The sequence below is a fragment of the Oryx dammah genome, unplaced genomic scaffold (genome assembly GCF_014754425.2).
Source record: "Oryx dammah isolate SB20612 unplaced genomic scaffold, SCBI_Odam_1.1 HiC_scaffold_2, whole genome shotgun sequence".
NCBI classification, from domain to species: Eukaryota; Metazoa; Chordata; class Mammalia; order Artiodactyla; family Bovidae; genus Oryx; species Oryx dammah.
This window is the reverse complement of record NW_024070186.1, coordinates 160,587,236-160,604,754: the sequence shown is the minus strand read 5'-3', so window position 1 is coordinate 160,604,754 and position 17,519 is coordinate 160,587,236. Positions and strand designations below refer to the sequence as shown.

Sequence of the window (17,519 nt, the reverse complement as noted above, 5' to 3'; positions counted from 1 at the left end):
GAGTGGGTAGCCTATCCATTCTCTAGCCAATCTTCCCGACCCAGAAATTGAACCAGCGTCTCCTGCATTGCAGGCCGATTCTTTACCCACTGAGTTATCAGGGCTTCCCCCCTAATTTTTTGGAGGGGGTTACAGTCCTGATGCTGGGGCTACACCCTGGGCTAATTAATTCAATGAGAACCTTCAAGGAGGAGGAGAGGAGTGGGATCAAGAACCAGGTGTTTCCACGTACAGACAGTGGTGAGAACCACTGGTTTAGAGGCAGTTTTATAGGCTCAGGTTGACTAGTGCTTCTTGAACTGTAATGTGCAGCCAGTGAGTGGTTCAAATGCAGATCCTGAGTCAGTGGCTCTGGGCTGGGGCCTGAGAGTTGGCATCTCTACTGATTCTCTCAGGTGATGCTGATGCTGCAGGTGCCTGGATCACAGGCTGAGGAGTGTTGGGAGGGGTGCAGGGTGGGGTAGGGGGCGGGGGAGAACCCCCCTGCAGAATCAGACAATCTCCTTTGCAGTTCCGAAGTTAAATGGCCTCAGCTGGTTGCTAGCTGTGTGATGTTGGGGGCAAGACATTCAGTGCCTCTGATTCCAGCCCTCGCATCTGTAAAATAGGGGTGAGTAAGACTTGTTTCACAGAAGCAAGCAAATAGAGTAAGATCAAGTTCATGTTTTATACATCCAGTGCTCAAGCACTGCCTGGCACACTGAATAATTGTCCAAATGTATCTCATATGATATCTATATATCTATCTTGCTGCTCAAAGGCCTGTCAATCTCTTGCTGCTAAGTCGCTTCAGTTGTGTCCGACTCTCTGCAACCCCATAGACAGCGGCCCACCAGGCTCCCCTGTCCGTAGGATTCTCCAGGCAAGAACACTGGAGTGGGTTGCCATTTCCTTCTCCAATGCATGAAAGTGAAAAGTGAAAGTGAAGTCACTCAGTTGTGTCCGACTCTTCCAGACCCCATGGACTGCAGCCCACCAGGCTCCTCTGTCCATGGGATCCTCCAGGCAAGAGTGCTGGAATGGGTTGCCATTGCCTTCTCCATGTCAATCTCTTGGGTTAAACCAAATTCCTGCCATAGATTTTTATTTCCCCAGAGGTTGGGGGCAGGGCAGATAGAGATTCAGGCAGAGGAATGAGGACTTACAGGTATTCAGGTGGTAATGAAAGAAAATTTTAATGAGTTAGCTCCCCAACTACGGGACCAGGAATTCTGAATGTACCCAAATCTCCCCATGGACCTCTTCACAGCACTTTCCTGGGGGAATGGGGTAGGTCAGGCAGGGTTCCAGCCTGCAATCCAGGAGCCAGAGCAGGTGCATCCAGGGAGGGCAGAGGTACCAGTCAGAAGGGGCTCCCATGTGCTCCCCTCAACACAGCATGGCATGGAAGGCCTGGACGAGGAGGAGTGGGCAGTTCTGGGTTCCACTTGCTCACTAGCTACCTGGTGTTTTGGGCAAATCAAACACTCTCTCTGGACCTTCAGCTCTGAAATCTGGCTGATAGTAATAAAGGAGGTGAATGGGGTCACAAACATGAGTGAGGGGAGTGTTACATCAACATACAGGCTCCTTTATAATGAAAGGCACCCAAACTTCCCATCCTTCTGAATTTGATAGCAGATTATGTCTGTGGGGATTAATGAGAAAATATTTGTGCCTGGCCCTTAAGAGGCTTCCCCAACTTTCAGGGAACAAGGGGGTGGGTACTCCCAAGAAGTGGCTTTTCTTTGTGGGAGGCAGAGCTGGGCCAGCACTGAGGCAGGATGCTCCTTCCTCAGAAAGAGTCCTGTGAGACCCAGGAGCGTCTCAGCGACCCTGAGGCAGGGCCCCCACTTTGCCCTCATCCCCATGTGCCTGCAATGACCCTCTCTGCAGGGCTCCTCCTTAAACACGTCCCCACCTGGGCGGGGAAGGGTTGGAAGGACTAGACCCCACCCTCTCTTCTGACCCCACTGCCCAAATGCATCACACTCATCCCTTGACAGAGGCTCCTGGCACATTCTGGGCCCCTACCTGCCCTCTGCTTTGCCCTCCCAGTGCCCCTGACTCTCCCCTTTAAGCCCTCGGCCCTTAGAAGGGGAAGGCCATTGGGAAGCCCAGGCCTGCCACCGTGGGTATCTCCTCCTGCCACACGTCCCCTCTAATCTAAGGTAGAGAGGCCAGCAGATGCTTGCCCTTAAGAGGACAGAGTTGGATGTGTGACTTAATAAGGTTGAGAGCCATAAGTAATCCCCGGAGTGCTGTGCCCCGTAACCCAAGAGGACCTGGCCCGCACGCACCTGTTTTCACTCCTTTGCCGATAGCAATATAAAAAGCACGCTGCTTAATGACTCTAGGAACTGACCAGGGGTGGCAGTTCCCATCGGCCCTGTCTTGGAAAGATCTGCCGGGCGAGCCAGGCTGCACGTGCCCGCCCCGCACGGTTGAGGAAAGACTGGAAGGGCGGCGCCGAGCTTCCATCCCCCCGGGATGCCGGGGCGGGGCTGGGGCGGATCAGCTGCTCTCTCAGAGCCCAGGCTCGGGTCAGGAAGGGGCACGCCCGCCCTGCCGGCCACTCGGGGCGGTTCCGAAGACGAGGGAGGGAGGAGCCCCACCGTCCCCGCAGGTCCGCACAGCTCTGCCTCTGGGAGACAGGCTGTTTTTAGACTTGTGAGAAGCAAAGCGCGTGCCAACCCCTTGATACTGACCCCTCGTGTTCTGATCATCTAGAACTGCAAGTTTCCGCTTCGGGTGGCACGGAAGATGTTGGCAATTTGTTGGAGAATCATTTCTCTGCCGGAGACGCAAGTCTAGAGGAGAAAGAAAGGGCGCTTCGGGCAGAGGCGGCCCCTGGAGAGACACACCTTCAGAAAGGCGGGGAGGATGGGAGCTCGGAGAAGACAGCCGCCGACGGCCTGGGCTCCGATCCCGATCCCGAAGCCAGCCTCTCCAACGCCTCGCCCTCCGAGTCTGCTGCCCCCGGGGAACCTGCGGGGCCCGGGGCGGAAGATGCGGGCCCGCCGGGAGCAGCGAGTGCCCTTCCCCCAGGAGGGGAGGGTGAACCCTGGGAGGAGGAAGGGGCGCGGGAACTCAGCTCCGGAGAGGGCCCAGGACAGGAGGCGGAGGGACCGGCTGGGAGCGGCGAGGTCCCCGAAGAAGCTGCGGAGGCGCTAGGGGAAGCAGCGGCGGGGTCCCCAGAGCCTGAGGACGCAGGGGACTCTCCCAGTCAGGAGGTCGAGACAGGAGGGGAGGGCAGCCCAGGGCCCGGTCAGGAGCCAAAAGTGCCTGATGGAGCTGCGGATGTGGACGCAGAAGCCGCGCAGAGGACGGAGGACCAGGAGGAACCCAACTCCATCTCGGCCGCGGGCGCGGAAGACGGTGCCGCGCGCGAAGAGGAGGGGCGCTCCCGGGAGCACCGCCCCGAGGAGGGGATGCCCGCGGAGCAGCCCGACGAGGCCTCCTCTGAAGAAGAGGAGGGTGAAGAATCCGAAGAGGAGAGCGGCGACGAAGAGGACAGTGGCGACGGGGCTAGTTCGGAAGAATCCGGGGGCGCCTCGGAGGAGGAGGCAGCCGAGAAAGAAGCTGGGGAAGGAGCCCACGCGGCAGCGGGAAGCGCGAGCCTCGGGGAGGAGGGGTCCCCGGAGGAATCGCCCGAGGGTGCTGAAGCGCAGGAGCCCAAGGAGGAGGGGCCACAGGGTAGGGGGGCGTCCCAGGGCTGGCCACCCCCCCACCCCCTCCCGGCAGGCACCTCGTCGGAGGGGGCTGCTTCGGGCATTCTGGTGGCTGCAGTCTTCCCGGAGGTTTTGTCTGTAGAGGAAGACAGGCACCTGCAGGGAGGGCGGGGGAGCCCCTAGCCAACCGCGGGGGTTGTAGGGCAGAGGCCCCATGGGGGTTCCTATCCCTCTGGGGGCCTCCAGGCTGTTCCTTACCTCACTTATCCCCACTTCAGAGAGACCCACTGAGAGCCTGCACCCTGGAGGGCCCAGAGGAACCTGGTTACGTCTGAGTTAGGCCATCGGAAACGTCCGTTAGAGTTCCTCCTTTAACACAGACCAGTGCCTAAACAGACCTGTGCCTAAACCCAAAGGACAAGAGACACCGGCAGAATTTGAGGCCGGGAGGCAGGCTGGTGGGTTTGAGGGGCATTAGGGGACCGCGCTGGTCGGCTAGCTCCTGGGACCTTCCTTTGAAGACTAGGTCATGTCAGGATCCTTAAACACTGGGCTGGCTGAGACCCTAACGTCCAGCAGATGTCTGTGCCGCAGACGAGTGGCTGGAGCAGCCACTCAGGGCCAAGGGGACAGGGTGGGGGGATGGAAGTGGGCAGGACCTAAGCTATTGGGCAGCATTAGAGGTGTGTCCAGCACTGGCCAAGGCCTCATCCACTGAGTACACTGACCTGGACCCAGAATTGGCTTGTAGGATGGAGGCACTGGAGTCAATCTTCAGTTTCCAATCTTCAGGTTTCCTTCCAAGAACTTCATTTCCACACTGGTTGGGGACTTGCAATGGGGGACTCTTCCCCTGGCCTCCCAGATCTGGGTCTGATCGCAGAAAGGATCACTCTGTTGAGACACATTGATTATTCTCTGCTCCCATCCCTGCTGGAACTGGTCTCCCCTTGTTCCCACAGGCCAGGTCCATCCTCCTTCCATCACCTAAAATTCTTTGTGCAATTTAGCCAAGGATTTTAAAAAAAAAAATGGCTGTGATGTTAAGAGTCCTGGGAATATGAGCACCCCTCCCTGGGAGCCTCAGGTGGTCACGGGCACCTCTTGCTGGGTCAGAAGCAACAGTGTACCCTCACTCCCTTCCCCCGTCCCTACTCCCCCTCCGCTCCCCAAGACTGCCTGTAGCAGCTCTTCCTGATGAAATGCTCACTTGACCAAGCCAGTGGTCAACCTAGAACCTGAAAGGCAGTCTCCTATAAACCACTCCTTCTCCTGTCATGGATCTCAGCTCACAGGCAACCCTCAGGAAATTTTCCAACTTCCCCACCTGAGATGTCAGAAGCACACGTCTTAGGCCCTCCCAGCTTCCGGACTCTTTCCTCCCGAAGCCACATCGATGCCTGTAATTGTATTGCTTTCCAGGTTACTTCTCCCCCTCTCCCCGCAGACTGTGGAAAACTCCACCTGGGCAGAGCTGGGTCGGTTTGGGGCACCACGGCATTCACAGTGCAAGCCTCTGTGCTTGGCGTGTGTATAGTAGGTGCTCAGTCAACATTTGCTGAACCCCTAGAATGGATTGTGGAGCTTCACAGATGTTGAGTTTGGATTTTCAAAGTCCCTCCTAGAGACAGAGCTCCGAGCAGTTGAACCTCTACCGGCTCCGGTCAGCACTTGCTTGCGATCCTGCCCCACCCTGCCCACTCCCCAGCTTGCCTGACTGGAGGGAGCCCCAGAGCCAATGGCTCCTCGCTCTGCCCTAACCCCCCATCTCTGCTTCTTTCTCCAGAAGAGGCGGAGGATGTGAGTGAGGAAGCCCCGCTGAGGGACCGCTCCCACATCGAGAAAACTCTGATGCTGAATGAGGACAAGCCAGCTGATGACTTCTCTGGTAACCAGAGGCAGGAGTTGGGTGGGGCCGGGTAGGGCTGGGAGAGCTCCGGGGCCAGTGGCCAGGCAGAGCCCTGAGTCTGTAGCTGAGGCCGGCAGACACCCCAGGGGAGGAGGAGTGCCCTGGAGTTGAAGGGATGGGAGCGCTTCTCTTTGTGGAGGAGGCTCTGTGAACAGCGTCCAAGTCCAAGGTGGAGGGCTCTGGGTTGGCGGGAAGGAGGAAAGGCGATCCGAACAGAGGGACTGGTTGGGGAAGCACATGGCAGAGCTGCGACCTGGGGACGGTTGTTGTTGTTCAATTGCTCAGTCATGTCCCACTCTTGGGGACCCCCTGGACTGCAGCACTCCAGGGTCCCCTGTCCCTCCCGGAGTTTGCTCAAGTTCGTGTTGATTGAGTCGGGGATGCCATCCAACCACCTCACCCTCTGTCACCCCCTTCTCCTCCTGCCCTCAATCTTTCCCAGCATCAGGGTCATTTTGACGGTGCCAGCATCCGAGTTGTGGCCGGGGGGACGTTGTTCATCACACTGGCTTCAATTTTTACAGTTTATAAAGCCCTTTCGTGTCCGGTATTCCATTTCACCCTCATAATAACCCAAGGCTGTCAGCAGGGCTTTCTGTCTCCTAATCGATGAGCCAGTGGGAGCTCAGAGTGAGGCCGAGGTCTGCTCTGGCAACAGCAGGAGATGGGCCGCTGATGGGCAGCTGGAGAGCCTGACCCTTGCGGCTCCAAGTTCGTCCCTCCCTGCACCTCACCCCACGAGCCCCTTCTCCCTGGAGCCACATTCTTCCCAAGAAGACACTTGGGATGTCTGAATCCTCCCAGGGGCACCAGGGATGCAGTGACGGGTGCAGGGCTGGGGTGGCCATGCCTGCTTGCCTTTCATCCTAAGGCAGGTAGCACTAGGGGGCAGAGAGAAGGAGCTGGAGTTTCCAGTATCTCGAGGTAGCTGCAGGCTGAGGTGGTGCTGTGAACTGTTGAGGGGAAGGACCAGAGGGCTAAGTTAAAAAACAAAAATGCTGTGGTGACTTTCAGGGGTGTGTGTAGGGGGAATGCCTTCTAGACGGTGCCACAGCTGCGAAGCCCCTGCCTGACCCTTAACCCTTCACCCTTCTCTGCTCCCAGTGGTACTGCAGAGGCTTCGAAAGATCTACCACTCGTCCATCAAGCCCCTGGAGCAGTCTTACAAATACAACGAGCTTCGGCAGCACGAGATCACAGGTACCGGCCACGTCTCTCCCCTGAGCCTTTGAGGCAGGGAGGGGCGGAGACCTCAGTGACAAGGGCCAGTCTTTCCCAGCAGATGTGCCCCTTGATCTACAAAGGGATTTATGTTTCCTCCTCTGTGAGATCCATGAGTGCAGTTTGGGTTTCCAAAAGATGCCAACTTCCCTGACTGCTGCATTCCAGCCCCCACAGGGCTCCTCATTCACTTACAGATAGTGTCTTCTGTCCCCTGTCCACTTCCCATGGGTTTGGATTATTTTAAAAATTGATTTTCAAAATAATTTTAAAAAAATAAGATAAACTGGCAACCGAAAAAATTTCTGTGCAAAATAGTATAAGTTGAAAAATAAAAAAAACTCCCTGTCTTGATTTCCAGGCTCTCTCACTCCACTCTCAGAGATGCACGTGGCTAAGGTTTCTCATCAGGGCTTCCAGACAGCACTCTGCTTCCATGCTCAAGGGTGTCTTTTCCTTTGTTTGACAAAGATGGGATCACAGCACACAATTGCTCTTTCTGGTCTTTGTGAACCCACCACCTTAGAGAGCGTACCCTGTTGATGAACCACTGGGCATTTGCCTCATTCCCTTTTTAGTGTTACAGACACTACTGTAGTTGTTCCATATTTCACACAAGTTTATTTGTAGGATATATATATTTTTAAATGCTGGAATTCAGCATTTTGATAGTTGTCGCCCAGTTGCCTTAGGTTGTCCTCTGTGTACCACAGCAACAGGATACAGTTCTTGTTGCCTCACAGCAAGGCCATTTTAATTAAAGTGTCACTTGTCTTGGAAACCTGTTGACAATGACATCTAATTGCTATTATTGTTCTAGTTGTTGTTTTTTAAAGGGGCACCAGAAAAATTCCTCTTTCACCTTTGATCACCTTTTAAAAAATTAATTTAATTAAAAATGTTTTATTGGAATATAATTGCTTTACAATGCTGTATTAATTTCTACTGTACAGCAAAGTGAATCATCTATACATACACATAGATTCCCTCTTTTTTGGATTTCGTTCCCATTTAGGTCACCACAGAGCACTGAGTAGAGGTCTCTATACTATACAGTAGGTTCTCATTAGTTATCTATTTTAACATAGTTAATAGGCTTCCCAGGTGGCGCAGTGGTAAAGAATCCGCCTGGCTATGTCGGGGATGCAGGAGACATGGGTTTGATTCTTGGGTCAGAAAGATCCCCTAGAGGAGAAAATGGTAGCCCATTCCAGTATTCTTGCTTGGAGAATACCATGGACAGAGGAGCCTGGTGGGCTACAGTCCATGGGGTCACAAAGAGTTGGACAGGACTGAGGAACTGTGCCTACATGCACACACGCACACTTCAGTAGTGTATATCTGCCAATCTCAGTCTCCTGATACGACCCAGCCTGAGACGAGAATCTAATTGATACGACCCAGCCTGAGACGAGAATCTAATTCGTCTAATTAGCGTTTGAATGGGGAGTGAAATTGCACGTCCCTCCCTATGTTACTTGGCTGTTCCTGCATGTCTCCTGTGATGCTCTGAGGGCTGGGCCGGGAGGGGGTGTTGTATGGCCTCCCTCATTCCTGCTTTACAGAAGGCAGACCAGAGGCTCAGAGAGATGCTGGGCTGCCCAGGCCACATGGCTGGAATTAGGAAGGGTAACTTTTTGTCTCCTCCTTGTGTCACCATTCCCTTGCAGGCTTCTCAGAATGTGTAGGCCAGAGACGGCAGGCAGGTGGCCTGTGGGCATGGCACTCTGCAGAGAGGGTGTCCCCGGGGCCTGATCTATTCATCCAGGCGCCCCTCCCCTCCCCTCTTCTCTTGCCAGTGTCTGGGCTCCTCTGAGCCCAGGGTCATCCTCCTGTGACCTCCCTCCTGGGTGCCACACCTGTAGCCTCTTACGTGTTCCAGTGCCGCCCCCTACTGCAGGGAGCAGGAACAGCAGCTGGGAAAACTGGAGAGGTGGTCTCGCAGGGGAGCCGGAAGGCCAGGTTCCCCTTGGGGCCTGGGCTGGGGAAAAAGACGCTCCTTGTAGGATCTCTGTGGCTGTGACTGGGGATTCCTGCCACCCCACCCCCAACCCTCCTGTTCCTTCCTGCTCCCCAGCCAGGGGTTGTTCTTCAGTCATTGAATCATGTCTGACTCTTTTTGACTCCATGGACTGCTGCACGCCAGGCTTCCTTGTCCTTCACCATCTCCCAGAGTTTGCTCAAACTCATGTCCATTGAGTTGGTGATGCCACCCAACCATCTCATCCTCACCCATCCCTTCTCCTCCTGCCCTCAATCTTTCCCAGCATCAAGGTCTTTTCCAATGAGTCAGCTCTTTGCATCAGGTGGCCAGAGTACTGGAGGGAGTTTCAGCTTCAACATCAGTTCTTCCAATGAATATTCATCATTGATTTCCTTTAGGATTGACTGGTTTGATCTCACAACGAACTTTGGGAAATTCTTAAAGAGATGGGAATACTAGACGTGGTCTCACACACTCATTCAAATATCTGAAAGGACACATAGCCTAAGCAGCTTGAGGACATGGAGGGGAGACTTTCCTCTGTATTCCTTTTTATACTTCTGATTTTTGAATCAAGAAATGAAATCAATTAAAAATTTAAAAAATAACTGAAAGAGAGAAAGAAAAAAAAAAAAAAAACCACCACAATGCATCCTGTGTTGAGGCCTTGCCTGCCAGGCTCCGTGGGGCTAAGATGTCTGGCGAACTTTAGGTACTAAGCTGTACAGGGCTGGGGACTTGCCTGGTGGTCCAGTGGTTAAGACTCCATGATTCCAATGCAGCAGGTGCAAGTTTGAGCCCTCATCTGGAGACTAAGATCCCACATGCCTTGCTGCAGGGACAAAAAAACAAAAAACAAAAAAAAAACTGCTTGGCCGACCCTATGTGCCCTAAGGGCTGGAAGTCTGCAACAGGAGATTGTGAATCTCCCATGTGGAAAGCCTCTCACTGTCCCCTCCCCATCCCTGGTTTTTGAAAGCACTGGAAAATTCTGTTTTTTCTACTCAGGGACCTGCACTGGAGAGCCCCAGGCAGGGTGTTCACCCCAACATGAGACGAGAACCCGAGAATTGCCAAGTCAGTGCTTGGTCTTGAACACTGGCAAACGTGTCTTGGACTTTGGAGGCTGACATTTGAGACTAGCTCTGTTGGCCGGCTTAGGCTGAGCCTGAGGAGGGGTGTTGGGAGGTGCAGCTAAGCAGAGGGAGGCAGGGAGCAGGCAGCGCCCGGGTCCAGACCATCCCAGAGTATATAAACCTCTTCCATGACTGTTTTTCTGTAACCAATCCAGGTAGCAGTGTTTTAGCCTCTCCTCAGTGGCTGCTTTCTCCTGCCCCCTCTTATGAATGCTGCGCTCCCAGATCTGAGCCTGGAGGTCTCCCCCAGTGTGAGCTCTGAGTCATTGTTTGTTGACCTCAGTGGATCCTTCCCTCTTGGGGGCCAATGTGCTGTGCGTCTGTGCATGGTCCAAATTCTGGTGTGCCACAGTCCAAATGCTATCTTCTCGTGGGTGCTAACTGGGTCATCACACTAACACAGAACAAGACGTGCTCCAGACCATACCAAGCTCTGTGGTCCAGGGTAGAAACCCACAGCTCCTGATCGACTCTCTGGGCACAACGTGAAGAACCCTGTCCCTCCACAGTGAGGAGGTTTGAGTTCATCTCCATGTCTTGTCCCTGCTGCCCACAGATGGGGAGATCACGTCCAAGCCGATGGTCTTGTTCCTGGGACCGTGGAGCGTTGGCAAATCCACCATGATCAACTACCTGCTTGGCTTGGAAAACACTCGCTACCAGCTCTATACAGGTAACAGTGTGACTTTCTTGTGTGCCTGTTGGCATTTCAACGTCACATGTAAAAAGCATTGTGAAAAAAATTAAACACTTATGGGCTATAGTATATGGCACAAAGTACCAGCAAAGAGATCCTGTACCCACTAAACTTAAGCTGTAATGCCATGGGGAAAAACTTGGAGATCAATGAGAGATCTGTGATTCAATATGCAAAGATTTAAAGGGGTTACATTTGTTTAAAAAGATATATATATATATGTAAAATCAGAAGTAAGTTAAAAGGATATTTGACTACACAGGAAATTTTATTTTTTTAAATTATGGTATAGCATTAATATAGGGTTTCCCTGGTGGCTCAGTGGTAAAGAATCTGCTTGCCAATGCAGGAGATTCAGGTTCAATCCCTGGTCTAGAAAAAGCCTTTGGAGAAAAAAAACCACAAGCCACTCCAGTTTTCTTGCCTGGAGAACCCCATGGACAGAGGATCCTGGTCAGCTACAGTCCGTGGCGTTGCAGAGTTGGACATGACTTAGTGACTGAACAGCAACAAGTGCACGGCATAAATGAAAGTGAAAGTCACTCAGTTGTGTCCGAGCACTAAACAGTCCATGGAATTCTCCAGGCCAGAATAATGCACTGAGTAGCCCCTCCCTTCTCCAGGGGATTTTCCCACCCCAGGAATTGAACCCAAGTCTCCCGCATTGCAGGAAAATTATTTACCAGCTGACCCAGGGAAGCCCAAGAGTACTGGAGTGGGAAACCTATTCCCTCTTCAGCAGATCTTCCCAACCCAGGAATTGAACCAGGGTCTCCTGCATTGCAGGCAGATTCCTTACCAACTGAGCTATCAGAGAAGCCCAGTGTATGGCACAGGCAATATAGAAAACAACACTAGTAACTTTGGATGGTGACAGATGGTAACTGGACTTACTGTAGAGATCATTTCTTAATGTATGAAAATATTGAACCACACTGTTGTATACCCGAATCTAACATGATATCGTAAATCATTTATACTTCAATTTAAAAAATAGGATCTGACAGATTAAAAAAGAAAAATGAAAATATTCATACACATCTTCAATATAGTAATGAAAATTATGTGCAAGAAACCAGCAGTTATACCCGTATTCACAGCAGCATTATTTGCTATGGCTGAGAGGTAGAAACAACCCACATGTCCATCAATTGATGATGGATAAAAGACATGTGTTCATTCCATCTACACAAGGGAATATTATTCAGCCTTGAAAAGGAATTAGTTTCTGATACATGCCACAACATGGCTGAATCTTGAAGACATTATGCTAAGTGAAATAAGCTAGACATAAAATGACAAATATCATATGATTTCACTTATATGAGGTCCCTAGAGTCATCAGATTCATAGAGACAGAAAGTGCAGGAGAGGGAATTCCCTGGTGGTCAAGTGGTTAAGACTCGGCACTTTTCCTGCTGGGGAACTAAGATCCTGAAAGCCAGGCACCATGGCCAAAAAATAAAAATAAATAAACACTAACTTCCATTCCTCCACTCCCAGTAATCTGTCCTGTGCCTCCTTTTGTATTGTGATGTGAGGTGACTGTGTTCTTTCTAACCCATGTGTGCAGGTGCCGAGCCCACCACCTCGGAGTTCACGGTCCTCATGCACGGGCCCAAGCTGAAGACCATCGAGGGTATTGTCATGGCTGCTGACAGCGCCCGGTCCTTCTCACCCCTGGAGAAGTTTGGCCAGAATTTCCTGGAGAAGCTGATCGGCATTGAGGTTCCCCACAAACTTCTGGAGCGGGTCACATTTGTGGATACACCAGGCATCATTGAGAACCGCAAGCAGCAAGAAAGAGGTAATTCAACACTCATTTCTGAACAGCATGAGCTTTGTCTTAGGAAACTGTTTGAGGCAGAGGATGGTAGGCAGACCAGAGGAGACCAATATTGTCCAAGACTCTGGGATGCATTCTTTGCTTCCAGCCCTTTCTTTGTCATCACTGTGGTGCCTCCTAGGTGTGAGTACCTCATCCTTTTACTTCCCTGAGAAATGGTCTGGTTTGGAGGCCGTCAGCATCTTCCCAGGGGGAGGGCTGGCTTTCTTGCCAGGAGCTCCTCCGGGTCCCTGCTGTGTCTTTGAGATTTACATGCTGTCCAGGTGATCAAGGGCCTGGACTGATTGAATCCCTGTCCAGGTGCACTTGACCTCTGGCTAACCTGAGTCTGGGTTAAACTTGACCTTCAACTCGTCCTGGTCCCAATATCTGCTTTGCCAGACCTGCTTCAACACAATCCTGTCTCAGACTTTCCAAAGCCCCGCTTGCCTTCAGGTGGCAGGGGAGTTCCATTGAATGTCACTGTGACGCAGCACCATCTGCAGAGATGAGTCATGATAGGGCATTTGTCAGAATATATGAACAGATGGTGGATCTCAGTTTATGGTTATAACTCTCATTTTGTTATAACCAGATCCTGTTTTATAGCTAATAATAATATTGTTGCTAATAATTATAGTAATAAACTAACCTTTATTGCACTCTTCTAACACACTGGATAATTTCCATGTGTTATTGGTTGATCATTGTAGAAACATTTTCAAGAGAAGTATCCCTACTCTTCCTATTTTGGAAATAAATTAAAGGAGTTAGGATGTATTGAGCACCTACCCTGTGACTGGATGGCAGTTTTAGTTCAGTGCTTTCCTGTGTTTCTAGCAACATTGTAATCTTTATATCACCTTAGGTGGTATTGTTCTTCTTGTCATTTTTCAACTAAAATGGTAAGGCTTAGAAGCATATAATTTTCAGTTGGTCAGTGACGGAACCCAAATTCTAGTCCAGGTCTCGATGGTAGGTCCACATTTATTTCCCCTGAGTGATGCCCCCTCTCTTTTATTCCTTCTAATTCCCTGACTTATTTCCTTTAACATCTTTGCCACTGCCCCAGATCTTTTCAAGCAGTGGGAAAATCTCCATTTGGCAGAAATGTTTTGTTTTCCTGGAGCCTTGAATTCCACTGTGGATTAAAACAAGAATCAGGCCGTTTTTTTTTTTTTTTTTTTTGTTTTTTGGCTGTACCACGCAGCTTGCAGGATCTTAGTTCCCCAACCAGGGATTGAACCTGAGGCCTCAGCAGTGAAAGTGTGGAGTCCTAACCACTGGACCGCCAGGACTTTTCCCCAGGCCATTCTTGATTGAGAGTTGACAAGGAGCAGGAGATGTGTAATGAATTCTTTAAAAGTCTTCAGAAACCCAGAAAATCCCTGACGTTCTTAGTCCCTTCAAAGCCACAGAATGGTCTGGTTCCGAAAGGAGGGGCAGGGGGTCTGGGGGTGTGTGGGGTCTGCCCAGCCTGACTTCTCGCTCCCTCTTCCCAAGGCTACCCCTTCAATGACGTGTGCCAGTGGTTCATCGACAGAGCAGACCTCATCTTCGTCGTCTTTGACCCCACCAAGCTGGACGTGGGTCTGGAGCTGGAGATGCTCTTTCGCCAGCTGAAGGGGCGCGAGTCCCAGATAAGGATCATCCTGAACAAGGCTGACAACCTGGCCACGCAGATGCTCATGAGGGTCTATGGGGCCCTCTTCTGGAGCCTGGCCCCGCTCATCAACGTCACAGAGCCTCCGCGGGTGTACGTCAGCTCCTTCTGGCCCTACGACTACAAGCCTGACACCCACCGGGACCTGTTTCTCAGGGAAGAGATCTCCCTCCTGGAGGACCTGAACCAGGTGATCGAGAACAGGCTGGAGAACAAGATCGCCTTCATCCGCCAGCACGCCATCCGGGTCCGCATTCACGCCCTCCTGGTGGACCGCTACCTGCAGACATACAAGGAGAAGATGACCTTCTTCAGTGACGGGGAGCTGGTCTTTAAAGACATCGTGGAAGACCCTGATAAATTCTACATCTTCAAGACCATCCTGGCCAAGACCAATGTCAGCAAGTTTGACCTTCCCCACCGCGAGGCCTACAAGGACTTCTTTGGGATCAACCCCATCTCCAGCTTCAAGCTCCTGTCCCAGCAGTGCTCCTATATGGGAGGCTGTTTTCTGGATAAAATCGAGCGGGCCATCACCCAGGAGCTCCCCAGCCTGCTGGGCAGCCTCGGGCTGGGGAAGAACCCAGGTGCTCTCAACTGTGACAAGACAGGGTGTGGCGAGACCCCAAAGAACCGTTATAAGAAACCCTAGGTGGCCGCGTTGCCATTCTCGGGCTCCCGTCGTCGCTGGTGAATGAGCTTGTGTCCTGACTGTCCGAGAAGTCCTGGTTTAGTAACCCTTTGAGCCACACTGGCAGGAACCATTGTTTATTGGGGACGGGAGTTAATTGAGGCCAGTGGTGGGGGAAGGGGTGGGCCGAGGGGGGGAGTGGAAACTGTGAATTAGGGCCTGCTTGTCTTGTTGCTTCAAGTAGGGGCCTGACTGAGGCATGTCAGGCCACACCTGCTTTTCCTGGGTCCTCTCTCTGCAGTGGGGCGGCGGGGGGGACAGAGAGCAGCTAAACTCTAGTGTAAACTGAATTAATGAGCGTCACACAGGCTAAAAGCAGCTGAAGTTCCTTTTTCCCCCGATCAGCTGAGAGGCTAGAGAAGACTTGAGTTCTGCAGGGCTGTCTGCTCCGTGCACGCAGCTACCTCCTACACAGTCTTCTGTCTGTCCCCAGCCCTCATCTGCCTCCTGAGCTTGGGTTGGCTTCACAGGAGACAATCTCTTGGGTCTGAATCAACCTGGGTGTTGAGCCTACCCCTGGGTCCTCTCCCCTGTTTCTGCAAGGGGCAGGGAACGGTTTGGAATACCAGGACGCTGAGAGAGAACAAGCGCTCCCCAGGCCAGTTCTCTGGCACCTTCTAAGCCAGCCGGAAGCCCGGTCCCTTTCTCGGCCCCAGGAGGAGGGTGACTGTTCCATGTGTTCCAGTCATTTCCTTGTTGGAAGTGACTTCAGTGAGAGTCCCGGCAGGGCTCAGAGGGTTAATCGGTTTGCAGTGTGTCTTTGTCTATTGCATGTCTTGGAAAACTCAGACCCCAAAGGCTTTGGGTTTCAGAGGGGACAGTGGAGAGCTTGCTCCTGCTGTTGCCACAGCTTCTCCGTGGAGACACTCGGCACAGGAGTCGTTCCTTCCTGGTTTTCATCACACGCCTTTTCCTTTCGCTTCTCCATTCCCTGATGCGTCAACACTCGAGACTCGGAGTAATTTCTGGGGAGTCAGAAGCAGCACCAGCCACTCGGTGCCGCTGGCAACCCAGGCCTGACTGTCAGTTTCCCACCTGAACTTGATGCTGATGCCCACCGAGTGCATAGCAGGGGTGCCTGGCCTTCCAGTACCAATGAGTGTGAATGTGTGTGTGTTACATTGTCCAAGAGAGATTAGGGAGATGACAGATGCCTGAGGGCACAGAGGGGGAGCAAGCGGTGAGAGTCTTGCCTGCCTGGCGCGCCCCCTCAGAGGGCAGGAGCGGACAGAGGGACGGGGCATGGAGGGGACAAGCCTTTTGATGGAAGACGGGTTGGTGATGAGTCTAAGTCTAGGGGACCTGGCCTGGCTGCCCCTTCCCCCCTAACCTGGGGCCTCCTTCTGCCTGTCCTGGGAGTGAGCTGTCTTGGGGGACTTCCCCAAGAGGCCCCACCGGCACCAGAGAGTCCCCCAGACCCAAGGAAAAGCCAAGACAAAGGCAGAGGGAGAAGTGGCCTGAGGGTCAGGCAGAGGAAGCAAATGGGCACAGTGGTGGCCACGTTAGGCTCACACAGAGATCTGCAGTCGGGAATTCCTTGGGTTTCTTGGAATGATCAGCAGTCTGGCACGTGCTGCCTCAGAGGCTGCTTCTTCTGGCTCCTTTGGAGGATCTAGAACCTCCCACAAGAAGAGCAGAGGCCCCACCACCTCCAGGAGATGTTTCTAAGGACAGTCAACCAGAGAAGACAAGTCTGCAGGGACCCTGGTGACCAGCACCCGGGGAGCTGCTTCCTTCTCGTTCAAAACCAGCCCTGGCTTCATCTCTCCATCCTTTACGCTCTCAAGGGGCTGCCCTCCCACCTTGCTCCTTAATGCCCCTTCGCCCCCTCGGCTACTTTGGGCATTTCTGTTTTCCCAGTGCAGAAGGGGAAGAAAAAGTGCAGAACTGGGCATCGTCGTAGCTGCCGAGGTCAGCACTGCTTTGGGAGCAGCAGCTGGAATGAGATGAACACATTCATACGGTATTTATATTTCTGGGGGTGTGTATGACATCATCAGTGATCTTTCCCCCCCTTTTCTTTTCTCCATTCAGCTTCCTTTTCTTACTCCTTCTGTTCTGCTGTTCACCCCTTGACTTCCCTTCTCTCTAACTTCCCGCAGGCTTGTCTGCCAGCCGGGGCTTTGAGCACTATTTGGTGCCCTGCTCTGTGGAGGCTGATTTCGAGCAGAATTCTGACTCTTTGGGTGGGGGTGGGGGATCGTGGGGAACTGGGTGGGGAGTCAGGAATCCCCTAGGAGGAGTATCTGTGAATGTTTGTGCCTGAACAGTTGCTGTTTCTCTCCAAAGCGGAATCTTTCCAATGCTCTTTCCGTTGAGTTCACCAGGGAGAAACTCTCAATAAAGTTCCCATCTCTCTTTAACACCTCGTACTGCCTCGGTGCCTCCAACCTGTGTAATTTCTCTCTCTCTTTTTTACAATTTTTAAAGACTTTTGGCTGTACCCTGTGGCATGTGAGTTATTAGTTCCCTGATCAGGGATCAAACACACACCCTCTGCATTGGAAGGCAGGCTCTTAACCACTGGTCCATCCCCAGTGTAAACTCTTTCTTCCTTTTATCCAGTAGAAGGGATTCCCAGGTGGTCTAGTGGTAAAGAACCTGCCTGCCAAAGCAGGAGACATAAGAGAACTAGGTTGGATCTCAGGGTCAGGAAGATCCCTTGGAGAAGGGCATGGCAATCCACTCCAGTAGTCTTGCCTGGAGAATCCCCATGGATGGAGGAGGCTGGTGGGCTACAGTC

At 52.4% G+C, this 17,519-nt stretch overlaps 1 protein-coding gene across 2 annotated transcripts in view; it reads left to right on the top strand.

Moving 5' to 3' along the window:
* The window catches only part of SRL (sarcalumenin), a 37,161-nt gene extending 20,017 nt beyond the window's left edge, over positions 1 to 17,144 (top strand). The window contains exons 2-7 of one of the 2 annotated variants that reach the window (XM_040255723.1): positions 2,710 to 3,675; positions 5,437 to 5,538; positions 6,664 to 6,759; positions 10,457 to 10,573; positions 12,171 to 12,404; positions 13,926 to 17,144. In XM_040255723.1, coding sequence (XP_040111657.1) covers positions 2,710 to 3,675; positions 5,437 to 5,538; positions 6,664 to 6,759; positions 10,457 to 10,573; positions 12,171 to 12,404; positions 13,926 to 14,737 — 2,327 coding nt within the window. In that variant the 3' untranslated portion in view covers positions 14,738 to 17,144. The remainder of the gene's footprint in view (positions 1 to 2,709; positions 3,676 to 5,436; positions 5,539 to 6,663; positions 6,760 to 10,456; positions 10,574 to 12,170; positions 12,405 to 13,925) is intronic. The other variant, XM_040255731.1, reaches the window with a different exon arrangement.
* The last annotated feature ends 375 nt before the right edge of the window (positions 17,145 to 17,519 follow it).